General features: G+C 48.6%; 1 protein-coding gene across 4 annotated transcripts in view; it reads right to left on the bottom strand.

Annotated features, from left to right (window-relative positions):
* Drc3 (dynein regulatory complex subunit 3) overlaps positions 1 to 18,487 on the bottom strand; it is a 39,309-nt gene that overhangs the window by 16,300 nt on the left and 4,522 nt on the right. For 3 of the 4 annotated variants that reach the window (XM_048795353.1, XM_015503476.2, XM_048795357.1), the window contains exons 4-9: positions 14,611 to 14,727; positions 13,044 to 13,210; positions 6,913 to 7,059; positions 4,226 to 4,345; positions 3,728 to 3,840; positions 1,599 to 1,773 (exon numbers count right to left, since the gene is read on the bottom strand). In XM_048795353.1, the coding sequence (XP_048651310.1) occupies positions 1,599 to 1,773; positions 3,728 to 3,840; positions 4,226 to 4,345; positions 6,913 to 7,059; positions 13,044 to 13,210; positions 14,611 to 14,727 (839 nt within the window). The remainder of the gene's footprint in view (positions 1 to 1,598; positions 1,774 to 3,727; positions 3,841 to 4,225; positions 4,346 to 6,912; positions 7,060 to 13,043; positions 13,211 to 14,610; positions 14,728 to 18,487) is intronic. The other variant, XM_048795364.1, reaches the window with a different exon arrangement.

The raw sequence follows: 18,487 nt of genomic DNA, 5'->3' as shown, positions 1-18,487 counted from the left end.
GGTGTTTGGAGTAGGGAGGGAGGGAGAGAAAGAGAGAGAAATGTCAGAAGCAGCTGAATGACTAGGGGAACTGAAGCATGACCTGGCCAGTCCAAAGAGGACAACCCTGATGGTAACTGCCTCCAAAGAAGCTGGCAGCTATGATTTTCCTGGCAAGTCTTCACATTTCCAATGTCAGGATGCTTAAAATGGTTTGCAACCTCTTCAGGCCAAATAAAACACATATGTGAGCCAAATGTGTCCCCCTGCTGGCAGTTTTGAATTTCTGGTTGAATGCAGTGACACCCCCCTCCTTAGAACATAAAAAGAAGGGTCTTGAGAATTCACTCAGAACACGAGGCCCCATATGAGAGGCTTATGAGGTAAGAAGCGGGTTGGGGTAGCCGAGGGTTGGGAAGCATATGGGAGTCAGTTGCCACCTCCATTGTATCTGAACTGGCATTATTGGGGGACTTTGTTCTACTTTAAACTAAGTTCTCAGCCAGGAGTGACTTTATGGGCTCCTTGAAACCTCTGAAGTTGTAGGTAAACCTGCAGTTTTTCAAGGAGAGAGGTCCATAGCATTCCTTAGAGTCGCATGGAGATCTGTGACTTAGAAGAAGTTAATAATACTGTCTTTAAAAATGATGCTGTCTGGGACTGGGGTTGTGGCTCAGCAGTACAGTGCTTGCCCAGCATGTGCAAGGCCCTGGGTTTGATCCTCAGTACCACATAAAAATAAATAAAGGTATTGTGTCCAACTACAACAAAAAAATAAATATTTAAAAAAAATGATGCTGTCTGTGCTGGGCATTCAGTGTGCTTGTAGTTCCAGCTGCTCAAAAGGCAGGAAAAGGATGGTTTGATCCCAGGCGTTCAAGGGCAGCACAGCAACACACCATCTCAAATAATGACAATAACAATAATCTGAAAAATCGATTGCCATCAAGTACAAATCATGGTCTCTGCTTGGCTCTGCTTGGGCAAGGTCCTAAACATCAGGGCTGCTTCTTTGCTGATCCTCTGGGTGGGACAATTTTTCTCTACCATGCCTGGCCAACTCTTTCTTTGTCCCATTAAACCCCAGCCTTCCCTAGGTTCTTCAGCCTGAGTTAAGGGGCATCCAGGGAATCCCCAAGGCTCCCTGCCTGCCCTCTGGGAGAACACTGACCACTTGGTTCACTCAGGGGAGAGGGCCTGGGACCTAGCCTGCACATATTAGCAGGTAACAGCTCACCAAGGACAGGAACCACATACATCATGGTTGAGCATCACAGGACCAGGCACAGGTGGGGCTTAGCACAGTTCTGCTAAATGAATGAATGACCTGAAGACTGTCATAGTCATCATCGTAGTGGTACAAATAATCATTATAAAACTAATGATGAGATGGTGGGAGTGGGGATGACCTACTGCTCTGTTGTCAAGCAGCAGGGAGCTAAGGCTGGTGGTAAGGGGGTGAGGCTGGACCTTGACTCTGCCACTTAGCTGCAATATGATCCCCAGCACATGTAAGAGTGAACATGACCTTAGAGGCTGTCAGAGTGCACAGGAGTTGCAGACTGTCTACAGCAGGAGGGGCTTGAGGCACTCAGAGCAGGAGGTTGGGGAGGACCTACCATGAAGTGCTTCTCCTCGAACTTGGCAATCTTGAGTCTGCCCTCCTCCTGGTTTTCTTGGATGGCCTCCTGGATGCACTCATTGAAGGTGTCCAGCTCTATTTTCCGCTTCTCCTGCTGTTTCAGACCATACTCAAAAATGTTCACGCAGATGATGACAAATTTGTCTTTATATGTGAGTGGCTGTTAAGGAAGCTCGAGATAGTCTTGGAAGCAGGCATGACAAAGGTGTTGGCCCCTCTCAGCACAGAGCATAGACTGCGCTGAACACTGTGCTCAGGACTCAAACCCAAGGTTGCATGTGACCCCTTTGACAGATGAAGAAAATGAGGGCCCAGGGAGCCAGGATTGGAGGTCTGGAGCATAAGATGGTAGTTGGGGCATCTCTACTATCAACTGGAGGAATTCAACAAAGGGGCTAAAAGGTCCCAGAAGAGATTCCTGAGGGCCAGGTGGGGCCAGGTGGGGCCAGCCCTAACTGGGAAATAGGCAGTGTGTGCCTTTGTTTCTGGTGTGTTATCCAGAAGAGCACTTTTGGTGAGGACCTAAATGCTCCTGAGGGAGGATCATGTGGTCAAAGCATCCCATCCAGGTTCAGGGAACACACTGGTATGTCAATTCACCCTTCTCGGTCTCACAGTCCTCATCTACAGCTAAGGGCACAATAGGACCTGCCACATGGAGTCCTTGGGAGGAATCCTTGAGGTCAGGCAGTTGAAGCCCACAGGATCTTGGGTGATCTGTGGGGATGGAAACTGATGTTTGGGAGATATTTGCCCAGTCACATAGCCACACAGAGCTACAACCAAGAGGTAAACCCAGGTCACCTGGGGTGGAGTGGGGTAGGGGTAGCAGGGGCCCCCTCTGTCTGGCTCTTCCCTGACCCACGTCATTCTTTTCAGAATATCTGGATTTGAATGAATTCATATCCAATACGAAAATTGTCAAAATTCAAAATAGAGCCACATGTGTCAAACCCTGGCCAAACCACAAAGCGAGGGCTCTCGTGCACAATTTCCCTTGTAACAGGAACTATCACAAGAACAAGTTCGCTGCAAAAGGACATCTAGTCATTTAACAAGGACAGGTAACTTCCAGGCACAGTGGTGCTTGCTTGTAATCCCAGCAACTGGGGAGGCTGAGGAAGGAGGATTGCAAGTTTGAGGCCAGCCTCAGCAACTTAGCAAAGCCCTTGGCAATTTAGCAAGACAAGACTATGTCTCAAAATAAAACTAAAAAATTTAAAAAGGTCACAGGTGTGACTCGGTGGCTAAGTGCCCCTGGGTTCAATTCACAGTACCAAAAAAAAAAAAAAAAAAAAAAAAAAAAACAATCCAAAGCAAAACAGACTGCTATGACTTTCAGACAAGTTTTAGCCAGTAACTGCTGGCACCAATGAATGTTCACAACTTAATAGCTTTTCTCTTTTCCAGTAAAACTTTAGCCTTTCCTTTGTTCTCCAGATGTACCCCTGACCACTCTGGTCTGCACATGTTCCAAACCACAGTTTGGAAACTGTTATTTCCAAATAACTGTAATTTTATTGGAGATTCATGTCTATATTTTCCTGGATGTTCATATCAGTGATGACGGCTCCATAGACTTATCTGGGACTTTTCATCTCAATGCCTGTCAGATCTAAGAATGCTTCAAGTCTACCCTAAGTCCCCCAGTTTAGGGAATAAGCCCGTGGTTTGATCTTCATGGTCACCTACTGACCACACCCTCTGGACTCCAGTTGACTGGGGGAAGAAGGCAGGTTCTCAGGCCCCACAGACAACAGTTCAAATCATGGCTTCTAATGGAGTGACCTTGGACAAGCCACTTCCCTCTCCAAGTGTAGCTTCCCTGACTGTAAAATGGGGTTAGCAATGGCAACCATGTAGTGGAATGCATGAAGACATTTAAAATACCAGGTCCAGATGCACAGCAGGACAACCAGGCTGCATCTCCCTCAGGCAGCTCAGCTGACCTGGCCCCTTGGGTACACTGTGTTAAGGGGCAATTTTACCTCTCAAGGTCTCATAGGGAAACTGAGGCCCCAAATAGAAGATACTTGCCCCAACCAGGCTGGTGGCATATGGACTGGGCTCACATCAGAGGAAGCAGCTGGGAACTGGGAAGGATATGCCGCTAGGAGATCTCCCACACCAGGCAGGTAGGACAGCTTGTTGCCCTCCACATCCTCTGCATACATGCTGTCGAAAAGGTAGGAGTCATCCAGGCGCTCAATGAATGCCATCTGTGGGCAGAAACACCTGGGCGTGGTAACAGGGAGTGAGCCCCCCCCCCAGCTCCTTTCAAAGGCACAGCAAGGGCCCCCTGGGTAGGGGCTTATGCTAGGCACTGGGACTGGAAGACACATCATGGAGGTAGGGATGCTGCCCTTGGGCTGCATCTTCCTCCTCAGAAGGCTGAGGGAAGGACATGTGGAGAGGCAGAGGATACATCCAGGGGGTGGGCAGACCAAGGTGCAGAGGGGACATCAGGTCCTGTAGATGAAGCAAGATTTACATGATTTCGAGTTCAAAACTGGGGATCCCTGGGGATCTTGGTTCAGTGTGATTGGTGGGCTCTCAAGGCATCTCTGAGCTAGGCTAAGGTTGAGCCGCCCTCTCCAGTGGTACCTTGTGTTCCTCCAGCTTCACCCGCCGGGCTTGCTCTTCCTCCTGCTTGATCTGCATCTGGTTTTCCCGGTGCTTCATCTCATCAGTGCTGTACTGGTGCTTCATCTCCGCCATCTTTTTCTGATCAGGGAATGGGAAGTAGCATTGTTACCCAGAAGAGACCTTCATCTGAGCCACAATGACCTCTGCCATCCTGAGGCCTCCCAAGCATAGGAACCCTGGGGTGGGTTGCTTTCGTGAAGGTGGGAAAGCTTTGAGGTCTTGTGGATGAGAATGATTTGTCATTTCCTTATGACCCTTCCCAGATCCTGAGTCTAAGGGGAATCAGGGAACTGGGAATTCACAGAGCTGGGAGGCACTCTAAGGGCCATGTGCTCATCCCTTGTCAGCCTGAACTGCTCCTGGCATGCTCTAGAGAGCACCATAGGCTGTCCTCCTGCTGAGTCCTACAGTGCCAAGAGTCTAGAGCTTGGGGTGAGCTGTAGCTGGCCCCAGATCTGACAGAATCATGAACAGGAGATTCAGATGCCCCTGGTTTGTGGAACTCTGCTTTCATGATCTTTTGCTTACTATTTATCTGGATGGTTCTAGACAGGTCTCTGAACTGTGGAAGGAGCCTTGGTTTGTTCAAGGTGCAATGGGGACAAGCAGGGAATTTCTGATGACTCAGGAGAAGATACCTTACAGTGTTAGTCTGTCCTGTATTTGTTTGTTTGTTTAAATATTTTTTTAGTTGTTGATAGACCTTTATTTTTATTTATTTTTATGCAGTGCTAAGAATCAAACTCGGTGCCTCACATGTGCCAGGCAAGTGCATTACCGCTGAGCCCCCAGCCCCAGTCCCTGTCCTGTGTTTTTATAATAGGCAAAACATACCCAAGTGGGTCTTGGGCCTATTCCAAGCTTTTGAACCCATGCTGCATTTCACATTATTGTCTAAATGAGAAAAATAAGACTTAAGAGTCTTAGAATTCAAAATCCTAAATCTTGTACTGTTATAGGACAAAAGAAAACAAGCCCATTGGTTGGCTACATATCACAGTGGTAGAGTGCTTGCCTAACTGTTCCATGCCCAGTAAAACACACACACTCACATACACACACACACACACACACTCACACATTCACACACTCACAAAGGAGAGAGAGCCAACCCGTGGTCTGTGGAGGAACAGCTTTCTGATCCCATGTCATCTCCGCGAGCATCCAAAGAAAGTTCTGGTAAGTGGAGAACATTGCTCTTAGAAGACAGCTTATCCCCTGGGGACTGGACTTTGCCTAATGACCAGATTGCAGAGGGTCAGGGTTGAGAAAGGTCCAGCCCTCCTCCCTACTTTGGATGGCCTTTTCTGGGTGTCCCCGGAATCACCTCAGTATCCCCAAACACAGGTTCCTTTCTTCCAGAAAATGCATCAGTTTTTGGTGAGAAGGAGAAGGCAGGTCAACAACCTTTGATCTCCCAGGCACCCAGCATGGAGGGACTTCCTGGTTCTGCCACTCAACAAAATACCCGTAAACAGACCACACTTCACAGAGTATAAGGAGACCCACTCATGGCAGTGAGGTGGATAGGGGCTGTAGTGGACAGAGGAGAGACCCTCCCTAGTAGGGCTAGTCCAGCATAGGGACTTCAGGCCAGGCTGTGCTGCCTGATCAACAGGGGCCAACTCCCAGCTTGACCACCGCTGGCCATGAGACCCCGGGCAGGTCACCCCACGTGTGTGTCAGCAGCTGATGGAAGCTGGGGAGCAGAGCAGGCCCCCCTCACAGTTTTTATGAAAACAACAAGAAAAAATGCCAAGTGCTTGGCATGCAAAGGCTGGACAACAGTCGGCGATTAGCACTGCTCTGGGAGTCCACACAGACCTGAGGTGACCCTGGCAGATGTAATCGCCAAGCCAGGCATGGTGATACACGCCTGAATTCCAGCAGCTCTGGAGGCTGAGACAGGATGATGTTGAGTTCAAAGCCAGCCTCAGCAATGGTGAGGCACTAAGCAACTCAGTGAGACCCTGTCTCTAAATAAAATTAAAAAATAGGGCTGGGGTTGTGGCTCAGCGGTAGAGTGCTCGCCTCGCACGTGCAAGACCCTGGGTTCGATCCTTAGCACCACATAAAAAAAAAAATAAGTGAAATAAAGGTATTGTGTCCAACTACAACTAAAAAATAAATTAAAAAAAAAATAGGACTGGGGGCTGGGGTTGTGGCTCAGCGGTAGATCACTTGCCTAGCACGTGCAAGGCCCTGGGTTCGATCCTTGGCACCACATAAAAATAAATAAATAGCATAAAGATATTATGTCCAACTACAACTAAAAAATAAATATATATAAAAAAATATAGGACTGGGGATGTGGCTCAGTGGTTGAGTGCCCCGAGTTCAATCCCTGGTACCCCCCAAATATATATATAATTGCCAACCCTCCCCTGAAAAACGGACAAGGGCTGTCAGGTGGCCTTGGGGCAATGTATGGAGAAAGCCCAGTTGCCAGGACACATGGGAAACAGCACCCAGGAGTGTTTTGCTGGAATTGCTCTGACAGAGATAGGTAAGGAGGCTTAGCAAGAGGGCACTGCCTCTTCTCTTCCTAGGTATGGACAGGGGAAGACACCCTTCACTGCCCTGTGAAATTTGGGCTCCTGAAGACTTGTCTCACAGAGCTGGGAGACAGAAAGGGAGAGACTTGCCGCATGGTCATCAATGCGCCGGAAGTCCAGGTACACAAGATCAGGAAGGTAGGCAAAGATGAACATTTTGTAATCCTCTGCCTCGGCAATAGGGTTCCCAGACAGGTTGAGTGTCCGCAGGCACTTGAACTTCCGCAGGTAAATGAGCTGGGGAAAAAAGACACTCATCCCCCTTTGAGCCGCCAGAGAGCTGAAAGCGTATCTGGTAGCATCTCTCCTTGGTGCTCTTTTAGGGTGTGCAGCCTGGCATAGCACCTCTCTGCATGGACAGGCAAGGAGGGGCTGGGGCTTCTAGGTTAAACGTTCGGTGAGGCTTTCCAAAGTATCAGTCAACTGGGGCTCCAATCCTAGCTCTGGGACTTAGAACTAAGGCACCTAACACCTGTGAGCCTCAATTTCCTCAACTACAAAAATGGGCATAAAGATATTATATTTTATAGGTCTTGTAAAGAACTAACAAAATAAGCTGTGAAAAGCATTCTTAAGAGTGCCTGACACCTACTCAATAAAGGGCAGTTATAGTTGGGTGTGGTGGGCATGCCTGTAATCCTATCAGCTTGGGAGGCTGAGGCAGGAGGACTGCAAGTTCAAAGCCGGCCTCAGCAATTTAGCGAGACCCTGTCTCAAAATAAAATATTTTTTTAAAAGGGCTGGAGTCGTGGCTCAGTGGTTAAGCATCCCTGGGTTGAATCCCTGGTACCCACCCCCCCCCAAAAAAAGAGGCAGTTATAGTTAATACTATTAGTGATCACTCAGAATAGTGTGACTTTTTTGACTGCTAAGTCTTGTGAAAGGTCCAAATCTGTTAAATTAAATGTAATGGTTAGCCTCACAAGCACTGGATAACAAACAATGAGTGGAACATCTCCATTTCCTATACCCTAGTTTGAGTAAAATGGGGGAAAAGTCAGATGATACTTTATGAGATAGCATCATCTGAACATCTAGATGCTGTGCTATGCAAAACATAGAAAAGAAAGCAGTCAACTGTGTTTCTCTGAATTTCCTTCAGTCATTTATTTGTTCTTTTATTTAATAAACAAGATTAAGCACTTAGCAAGCCTCTGGCAGGTACCATAGTAGCTCTGCAGAACAGGAATAAGGCCCATGGGTCCTTGGCCCCAATAGCAATTACAATTTATGTGTGGGTGAAAATATTTTTTAAAAAATACAATCATTAAGGTTTGGGGCAAATGCTATAAGGACTATAAAGATGGCACAATGAGAGAAAATAACAGTGAGAGGCCTTTTTCAGTCAGGGAGCTCAGAGGTCTCTCTGGGGAGATGACATTTAAGCTGAGACCAAGGAAAGCACCTTCCCAGAAGCCAAAACAGTATAAGCAAAGGCCCTGAGGCAGCAGAGAACTTGGCAGTACCAGGAACTAAGCAGAGGCCAGGGTGGCTACAGAATGTTGGGAAGGGGCTAGAGGAAAGGATGTGAGATAAGACTGGCAATAAGATCAGAGCCTGGTTCATGTAAGACCACAGGCTGTGAGCAATGAGATTTTGTTGAGGATAATAAAGTCATTGATGTTTTAAATGGGAAGATAGGATCTGATTTAATGTTTTTTGTTTGTTTTTCAGTACTAGGGATGAAACCCAGGGCTTTGCACGTGGTAGGCAAGTGCTCTACCACTGAGCTGCATCTCCAGCCCCCTTTATATTTCATTCTGAGACAGGGTCTCACTAAGCTGCCCAGCCTGGCTTTGAACTTGGAATCCTCCCACCTCTGCTTCCTGAGTAGCTAGGATTAGAGGTATACACACTTAGCCCTGGCTCTGGAATTTTTAAGAGATCTCCCAAATGAGATTCCATTTTTCATGTTTTAGATTAGCAAAGAGAAAAGTGTGATAATAAAATGTGTTGTAGATGGTGAGAGGGAACAGGTCACACCGTCATTGCTGGTGGGTCTGTAAATGATTCCACTTCTGTGGAGGGCAATTTGGCAAAGATTCATCCAAATTTAAAATGCATGGTCCCTCTGACCCAGCAATTCCCCTCTAGGAGTTTATCTTACAGATGAACTGATCCAGGTGTAAAGCAACTCTGCTCAAGGACATTCCCTACCTAAGGGCTTTCAGTACAGTACACATGTATTGGCACCAGGTTGAAAACAACCTTGACATTCACATTTAGGGGACTGGAAAAATACATCACATCATGTCTGAGCAATGTAATGATACGGCAGAGAGAGGGAAACAATGACTCAGGAGAAGAGGGGCCAATTGAAGCCAGGTATGTGAAGGGCAGTTGGACGGACATGACAATCATGCACAACACTTAAGCACAAGATGCCTGGAGAGACTGGTGCAATTTAGAAGTAGGTGTGGCCCCAGAAGGAGAAGCAAGGACCAAAGCCAGGAGTGAGAGGCTCTTCCCTGAGTTCTGCTTAAATGTCTGTGTTTTTAATGCAATAAGCAGGTACTAAAAATAAGTACCTGCAAATACATAAATAAATGACAAAGGAGCAGATAGAACCGATAAGGGCTAAAGAGAAAGATGCTCAGGGTTAGAAGCTAATAATACCTGAGAGTTGTCAGTCAGGACTTTCTGGATTAAGTCAAAAACACCTTATTAGGTACAGAGGATCCAGGGTCCCTAAGGACCCAGGATGCAGCCAGGCCCTAGGAACTTCTGGTCTAGATACCTCAGCAGTCCCTGGCAGCTCCTCCCCATGGACCTTCTGTTTTCCTTTTTCTCTCCTGGGGACCAGCTATACCTGCCTCTTGAATATTCACAAAGGGATCTAGTACCTGGCACCCACTGGGAAAGGGTGATGGGATTTCTTCCTGACCAGGGCCTGCTGGGGCAGGATAGAATACCCTGGTCAAGGAAGGGAGTGAGGCATCCACAGAAGGGCTGGGACCTGTCCACTTCCATTCCCTCTGCACCCTTTAACAGTGTGCCTGATTCTATGGAGGGACAGGGTCTCAGGCTCTCTTATGGTTTAGATGTGAAGTGTCCCCAAAAAGCTCATATGTGAGACAATGCAAGGCAGCTTAGAGGTGAAATGATTAGGTTATGAGAGTCTTAACCCAATCAGTGTGTTCAGGCACCGATAGGGATTAACTGGCTGGTAACTGTAGGCAGGCAGGGTGTGGGTATAAGAGGTGGGTCCCTGGGGGCTTGCCTTAGGGTATATATTTTGTCTTTGTTGAGCAGAGCTTCCCTGTTCCCAGCTGTTTCCCTCTGCTACATACTTGGGCTGTGAAGTTCTGTTTCACTTCCCATCCTAAGGAATGGAGCTGCCATTTGTGGTTGGGACCTCTGAAACCCTGAATCCCAAATAAACGTTTCCTCCCTAAAATTGTTCTTGTCAGGCCTTTTTGGTCATAGCAGCAAAAAAAGCTGACTAAAGTAGACATTGTAAGTCTACAATGTCCAAGGGCTAACGAGTTGGAAGGGATTCATTCATACGGAGCCCTGGGCTGCAGGACATACCAAGATAGAAATAGCTGCTAAATGCTCAGAGTTTCAAGCAGCAGGGTTTGGGACAGGGGATGCAACTCAGCAGTACAGCACTTGCACAGCCTGTGTGAATCTTTGGGTTTGATCCCAAGCACGTGGGTAGGGGGAAGGCCTGGGGCTGTTTGGGGGGTTAATCAGCAAGCTGAAAATTCCTGAATAATGATCATTTTCTATACTTAATATGTGCCAGATCCTGCATATAATACTCTCTAATTGATTCCATCTTCACACCAACCACAGGGGATTGGCAGCACTGAGATTTGAACACAGACTCTCAGTCCCTGCTCTATTAACCTGCACCCTCCATGCCTCACCCTGCCATCCCATTGGCCAGCATTTGGGTTTCCTGCACTTACAGAACAGAGGGCAGGCTGGACAGTCAGGACTCAAACCTTGAAAAGGGCACTGGTTGGTTTTAGATCCTCCTGTCTGGTGTGCGGGGCAAACTTTTGAGACTGTACCACCTCTAGAGTTTGGCTTTGCTGGGCAGACTTAAACATCCATCTCAGGCCATTCACCTTGGTCACCCAATCTGGCCATGCCCCAGCTGATACTGGTGTGAGGGTAGGTGTAGGGCCTAAGATGTCCCAATTAGACTGAAAGGACACCAGCTTAAGATTTTTCAAGCTCTCTGTCTAAACAAGGAAGCCTATGACCTTGATTGCAGCAATGAGAAACAGCCTTGGGGAGACGCTGAGAATAGCAGAGCCCAGAGGTGGAAGGAACCTGCATCCTTGAAACCCTGTTGACAAACTCCCCGCTTTGCAGTGCAAATGATCATATCACCAAATGCCCTTGTTTGTGATGGCTGACCTATGACTTTGGCTGCGGCTGTGACACTCTTGTTGACAGCATCCATCTCATCATTTGCTTTCTGTGTCAGAGAGGTCTCTGAAGTCACAAGCCAGCTCAGGAGCCAGGCAGGGAGGAAGCTAATCCCTGGGGCAACCCTCACTGTTGAGGGGTGGCACTGCAGATCAGTGCCTAAGGCTTCAGCTCTTAAGTGCTCACTTCTGGGAAGCACTCTGGCTCTTTCTAAGACCCAGCAGAATTGAACCCCCATCACCTGCTACAGCAACCTCAGTGACACCCCCCACATTCACTCCAGATTCCTGCAGTCACCTCATTCACTCCAGATCCCCAAGTCACTTCACAAACAAACTATCTGTACCTGAATCTCTGCCTTGGTTTCACTTTTAGCCTGTCTGAGACAAAACTCGGTTACCTGCAAGCCAAATGTGCTTTCTGGTGGCACCATCTTGCACTAACCCATTCACATGATCTCCTTCAAGTCCACTTCAAGATGGCAGGTTCCCTTCCCAAACGTAAACCTGATCTGAACATATCACAGCAAAAAGTCCTTCACTGCTCCCGATGCTTATCTTGATATTCCTGTCTGCAGTGAGGCCCCAGCTCCCAGGCTCAGCCCCCACCTGCACACACCCTTGACTTCTAGGGACCCTGGGCTCCTCAGGCAGGTAGCCTTTCCTGTGCATCCTGCAGGCAGGCAGGCTTTCCTGACACACCTCCAGGCATTTGCTCATGCTATCCCCTTTTTTTGAGATGCTCTTCCCTTTGCTGGATGGAAAATTCTCATCATTCTCTTTCAGTGAATCTGCATCCAGTTACCTCTCATCCCTTGATGCTTTCCCAGGAAGGATGTCAGCCATGACAGTCCATTCATTAAAAACCTGCTCTAGCCTAAACCTGAATCAAGTGCTTTATGTTTATTCTTATTTGTTTCTCATGAGAGCCTGGGCAGGTGGGCTATGATTACTCTCCACTTGACAGGCAAGGAAACAGGCATGGAAAGCTTGTGCCTCACTGGGTTTAGATCTTCCTGTCTAGCATGCACTAGGAACTGCCAAGACTACATCACCTCCTGGGTTTGGTCTTGCTGAATGCACTTAAATATGGGAAACAACTTGGGCACTTGACTTACCCCAGGCCATGCATCTAAGCTACCCAAATGTGCCATCAGACTGACCTAAGAAGAAAAAGAAGACTTGGAAGGATTCTGGACAGCTGCCAGGTTTGGTGGCCAGGCTGGAGAAGCAGATCAGGGACTGTCTTGTAAGGTCACTACTGGTCACCTCTGACATAGGACCCTTGTGGCTACTTCTAGGGTCTCATCCCCAGCCCACTGCTGTAAGCCTATTGTGGGGTATGCTCAGGGAAGCCCACCTTTCTCCTCAGATGACCAATGTCCAGGATTACACAGGCACATTCCTGGCACTGTGGCTTATCCTCCCACTTCCCGAGGTCTTGTTTTATTGCCCCTAGCTTCTTGTCACCTATGTCTTAATTATGTGGGTGTGTGGGCTAGTTGTCCTGAAGGGACCAAGTCTTGTACGTCTCTGTACCCACTGAGCACAGGACAGTTGGCCCATATCGAGTAGGTGCTTTGCAAATGTTTAAGGTAATATAAGACTCAGAAAGTGACTTCACTGAAGCAGAGATTGCAAACTAGTACCCAGAGATGCGTTTTGTTGGGTTAAACGTGGTACTCAAACATTATGGCATCCCTTGTGGAATAACCTGGATGTCTGGTCTTTCCAGGCAAAGGGAGAAATCTGGAACACTCAGCCTGTACTCCCCCTACCATTCCCAGCCTGAGTCCTGCAGGTGCCAGTGAGCATGAGTCCCTATTTCTGGCCACTCACGTTCATCATGTTGCCAATCTGGTTGTTGCCCAGAGACAGCACCTGCAGCTTGACCAGAGCATCCAGGGAGTCAATCTTGGAGATCCGGTTGTTGAACAAGCTTAGGTCCTCCAGATTCACCAGTGTGTCCAGCCCCTCAATGGCCTCGATGTTGTTGAAGGACAGATCTGGGAAGGGAAGAGGATTCTGAGGGTATGTTGCCTGAGCTAGGGAGGAACTGTCCTCAGATAAAACCACAGGGGCTACTGAGTGCCAGGAGCTGACTCACCGTCTAACATCATATGGTTCTAGAAGTCTGGTATGGATTCTTCCCTGCAGCTGCATATGTTTACCACCCTCCCCAGTTCTGCTGATCATCCTCTCGGGGATACATCTCTGCTCTGACATAGTCCTGGGATGAACTCTGCTAATTATCAGGTCTAAAGAAGGATACCTTGGGGTCACGGGTGCACAGTTGTGGGTGGCCCTTCCTGACACCCGTGGGCATTTTAGCAAGTCTACCTCCTATCTGCTTAGTGGTGACCTGTTTACCAAGTGTCCATCCTCTGACAACAGGCCTGAAAGGCAGCTTGGGATTTCTGGGCCAAGAGACCTGGACCTGAGAGTCAGAAGACCTGGCTGTGATCTGCTTCCACTGCCTGTGGAAGCAGATCAAGCCAGCCTCTCTGAGCTTCAGTGGCTGCATCTGTGAAATGGCACCATAATCATTGCCTATGCAATTGCTGTAGCTCCAATGGTCAGCACAAATAGAGCTGAGAGTAGTTTACAAATTGGGATATGCACTGATGCCCCAGGTTGCCCTTGTTAGGGAATGTGGATTTGGGGGCCAGACAGTAATGGGCAAGTTCCTGCTCTTCCACTTCTTGGTTGTGTAGCTCAGGGCAAGTGCCTTGACCTCCTGAGCTTTGGCTCCTCTTCTGCAGATAATAATAGACACCCATCTCCTAGGATTGTTGTTGGGTATCCACCTGCATCATACCAGATATAAGGGGGCTCCTAAGAAGCCAACAGTTGGACACAGTTCATCAAAACCCCTGCGGCCTTGGCAGTGAGGGCCAGAGCTCTAGGATCAGATAGAACTGGGCTGGGAGCCTGATGTCCCCACTTGTTCACTGTGACCTCAGTTTGCTCATCTCTGTGATGGGAACACCGTGTGGAGTGAAAGGCCTTAGGGAAAAATGCACAAGCCCACACTTAGCACGCAGTTGAGAACTCAATGCATGCCCACTTCTGCCACTATCACTTGGTCATTTGGCCCCTCTAGACAAGTTATCTGCCTACCTATATTTAGATTAAATGGGAGTCCACAGCTGTCCCCTGTGCTCCACCCAGACTGAGGTTAGGCAGGTGGGTGCAGAACGTTCTGTCCTGATGTGGCCAAGAACATCTTTGTCCATACTTTGCCCAGCATAAGCCCCAGGCTTTTAAAAAATAGCTGCTTTCTGCTGTGCCCAAGCTGATGAAAGGTCAGCAGCTGAGTGTCACCCTGATTGTCTCCAGGGGAGGTGATAACCTTGGCAAGGTGTCACCTTTGTCTAACCAGGGCCTTACCAGGCAAGGGCCTTACCCAGCCAGACAAGGTGTACGAGGTTCTCCAGGCCCTCGATCCTCTCGATGATGTTGTTGTCCAGTTGCAGCTTTCTCAAGTTTTCAAACTGCCAGAGATTGTCGATGCGGAGGATGTCTGAAACGGTGGAGGACGGTGCAGCCTCGGGTTAGGGTTTGGTGCCAGCACACTAGGGGACTGAGACAAATCCCTTGCCCTACTCTGGAGTCTGCAGGTATCCTGGAGGTGTGGGCTGAGCATCAAGGACCACTGTCTCCCTATCAGTGCTTAGTGTTGGTGAGGAACAGGACTGTCACTCAGGGTCACAAGAGGACATAGGTCCACTGGGGATGGGACTAAGCAGGGGTCAGTTGGACCTGTCCAGCGCAGGAGACTCACTCACACTGCCTCTGGGTCAGGCTGGGGGCTCCCCCAGGAGGCTGGTCCACCTTGGAACTCAGGCCAAATCAGGAGCACAAGTGGGTTTTCCACAGTGTGACCAATAGAACCAAAGCCTGGGTCTCTATTGGTGGGAGGATTAATCAATCAGTTCTGACTTTGGCAGGGAGGGTCATTTGGCTACAAATATTGAAATATTTAATGTCTATGCCCTTTGCCCTTTAATTTTCCTGGAATCTGTCTCCCAAGACATACCAGAGAAATGCCCATGGGCACGCAAGAAGCAGGAAAATAGAGGAGAACCCCCAATTGTCCATGTATAGTAAATGGGATAAATTGCCCCTAAAACAGAGGCATACTCCATTATTACAGAAGTGCTGGGACCCCACAGTCCCTGAAGACCACCCACCCCAGCTCCGCAGCCCACTTATTCCTTTTGCTATGTCAGCCAGAGTTTGGTTTCTGTCCCTGACAGCCAGAAGAGGTCTGAGAAGCACATACATATAAACAAGTTGATATTCTATATGTGAAATTCTAGAGACTAATCTTGTTCTCCTCCTGCTTTCCCCAGAAGCTACATATAACTCTGTTTATACATCTCTTTTTTCTATATTTGCTTTTGCAGTGCTTTCCAATTATAAGATTACAATATGCTCATTTAAAGAAGTAAAATAATGTAGACATAAGGGTATTTTTTTTAAGTATCCAGGGATACTCTAACAGGGCTGGGAATAATACATTCTGGGAATGCCCAGCATAGTAAGACCCTGGGTTCACTCCTCAATATCACAAAAAATAAAAATTATATAATTAAAAAATACCAATAATCGCACATTTGGGTGGCAGTTTCAATATTTGTTCGTAGAGGCAGGGCCTACTGGTACCAGGTCTTGGAGGGGTGGCCAGGATCCTCGGACCCAGGGCTGCGAGGGCCCACCAGTCCCCTGGAGCTGCATGCTCCCTTCAGCCCCTCTCTTAGGTCCCAGGGCTGGACAACACTGGAACTGTCCATCAGCTGCCTGTTTGTGGCCAGATTTCCCAGACGGCTATCAATCTCCATCCCCACCTGTACTTCCGGGTGGGACCCAGTTCTGCTCCAGGCTCCCAGCTGCCTCCCATCCTCAGTCAGGATTTTCCAGGCACCTGCTCTAGCCCTGATTTTTGGACTCACAGCTGCCCACCCCCATTTTGCCCTTGGCCATGGTGGTTTCCTGCATAGCCACTTCTTCCGGGTGGCTCCTGCACATCTGGGTGCCCTGCCACAAGCACCTGTGCAGACATTTGCTTGGGTATCGGTAGTTCATGTGGAAAAGCCAAAACGACACAGTGAACCAGGCTGTGCTCGGCAGTTGGCTCCAAATGAGTTACTGGCATGCTGGGGTTGCCGCCGAAGCCAGTTTAATCTTTAACACAGACAGCGGATCCATCGTCATCATTCCCTGGGCCACAGCAGTGGCCATCTCACTAGATTCCTGCTTTTGGCCCTGCAGCCAGCGGGGTCCTGTTCTGTCTTGTGAGAACACAAGTACCATCCTGTCCTGCTTCAGATCGGGACTCTCCCAGGTTCCCACCTCACTCACTGTAAAAGCGAAATACTTTCCACTGGCCCCAAGGCCAACACCAGCTGCCCCCAGACCTCTCTGACCTGTCTCCACAGGGTTTCCTAAGCGGGCCTGCTCAGGCTTGCTCTGTCTGCTCGCCCTGTCTCACATACTTTTGCTAGTGGATCTCCCTCACCTCCTTCAAGTCTGTGCTCAATTGTCACCTTGGCAAGGCCTCTGATCACCCAGAAAGTACTGCACCCCATCCTGTTTCTTTTTTACCATAGCACACATTACCTTTAACATATATTTTCCTTGTTATATTTATTTGTTTCCCCCACTTGAATGTCAGCTCCATGAAGATAAGGCTCTTTGTCCTTTGGGCTCCCAGCTGAAACCTGGTGCCTAGAACAGTACCTGGCACATAACAGGCACTTGCTCAATATCGGCTGAATGAAACTTTAGATGGGGAAGCAGGAAGCAAAAGCAAGGCAGTCAGGTGCTAAGGCCCAATCCTGCCGCAGCCCTTCTACATCTTTTCCTCCTCTCAGAGCTTAGGGGCTACAGTTCACGGCCTTCCCAGCTCTGGGGAGTCATCCCTGGAGGTCACACCCTGGGAGGCCTGTGGGATTTGTGAACCTGGCCCTGGCAGGACCTGTCTTGCCCACTGCTGTGTCCCCAGGGTTTGGTGCAGAGCCCTGCTGAGGTAATGTCTCAATAACTTCTTGTTGACTGGTTGCCTGGCCAGCCCCATGGCAGAGAAAGAATGTGAATCCTGCAAGGTCACTCTACTGTGGCCTCACCTGCACAAAACACAGGGGTCTAGAGATCCTGGCCCACCTCTCCCCTTCCTCTTGCATCTCCTCTGTGCTGACTCCCTGGGCCACGGCTTCCTGGGACATGACTTGCTGGCCTTCCAGCATAGTCTGGGCAGTGTGCATGTCTTGCCTCACTTGTTCCCAGCCAGCACTTGGGAGAGGGAGGACAGGCACCCCATTTCACAGATGAGGTCTCTGAGGCAGTGAGGCTTTGTCTGTTCACCAGCCGTATCTTCTCCCTGGAACATCCTGTCACTACTGAAATGTCTCTCTGCTTCCAGGCCCTATGTCCCTCCTGTTTCCAGTCCCTCTCTGGTTAACCTAGTGCTGGCTCCTCCTCCTCCTCCTCCTCATGCTTCCCACTTTAGCTCCTGGCTACATGGGACCTCCTAAGTTCTGCCTGCCAGGGAGCCCCTACTCTGAGGACACCAGTGCAGAGTTGTGTGACAGAAACAGCGTGGTCTTTGGGGTTTGCTTTGATTTGGAATGGGACAATTTTATCTTTTTTTCTGTTTTTATTCAGAATCAGGGGTGTCATGGATGCTCAAATGATGATAACACTTGGTATGAAACTTTAAATATGTCCATGCTGGGCTGGGGGTGTAGCTTAATTGTAGACTGCTTGCCTAGCATGCTTGAGGTCATGGGTTATATCCCCAGCACTGCAAAAAAAAATTTTTAATGTCCATGCAGCGGGTATAGTTCAATGGTAGCCCACTTGCCTAGCATGCTTGAGGCCATAGGTTTAATCCCTGATACTGCAAATAAATAAATAGACCCATGCTGCTCACATGCCTTGGAATTCAATGAGCCTTAATGCTGGTGTGGGTCTTTTTTTTTTTGTACGGGGGATTGAACTCAGGAGCACTTAACCACTGAGCCATATCCCCTGCCCTTTTTTGTATTTTATTTAAAGAGAGGGTCTCACTGAGTTGCTTAGTGCCTTGCTAAGTTACTGAGGCTGGCTTTGAAGTAGTGATCCTCCTGCCTCAGCCTCCCCAGCCACTGGGATTACAGGCATGCACCACTGTGCCCGGCTTAATATGGGTCTTTGGATCATGGACTCCACGTGGAATTCTGGGGCTTTAAGGTAGGGCAGAGAAGGCCACTTGGGTGTCCCCAACCCACCCTGTATCAACC

This window comes from Marmota marmota, unplaced genomic scaffold, assembly GCF_001458135.2.
Source record: "Marmota marmota marmota unplaced genomic scaffold, marMar, whole genome shotgun sequence".
Lineage (NCBI taxonomy): Eukaryota > Metazoa > Chordata > Mammalia > Rodentia > Sciuridae > Marmota > Marmota marmota.
Note: the sequence above shows the minus strand (reverse complement) of the source record. Positions and strands in the feature narration are given on the sequence as shown.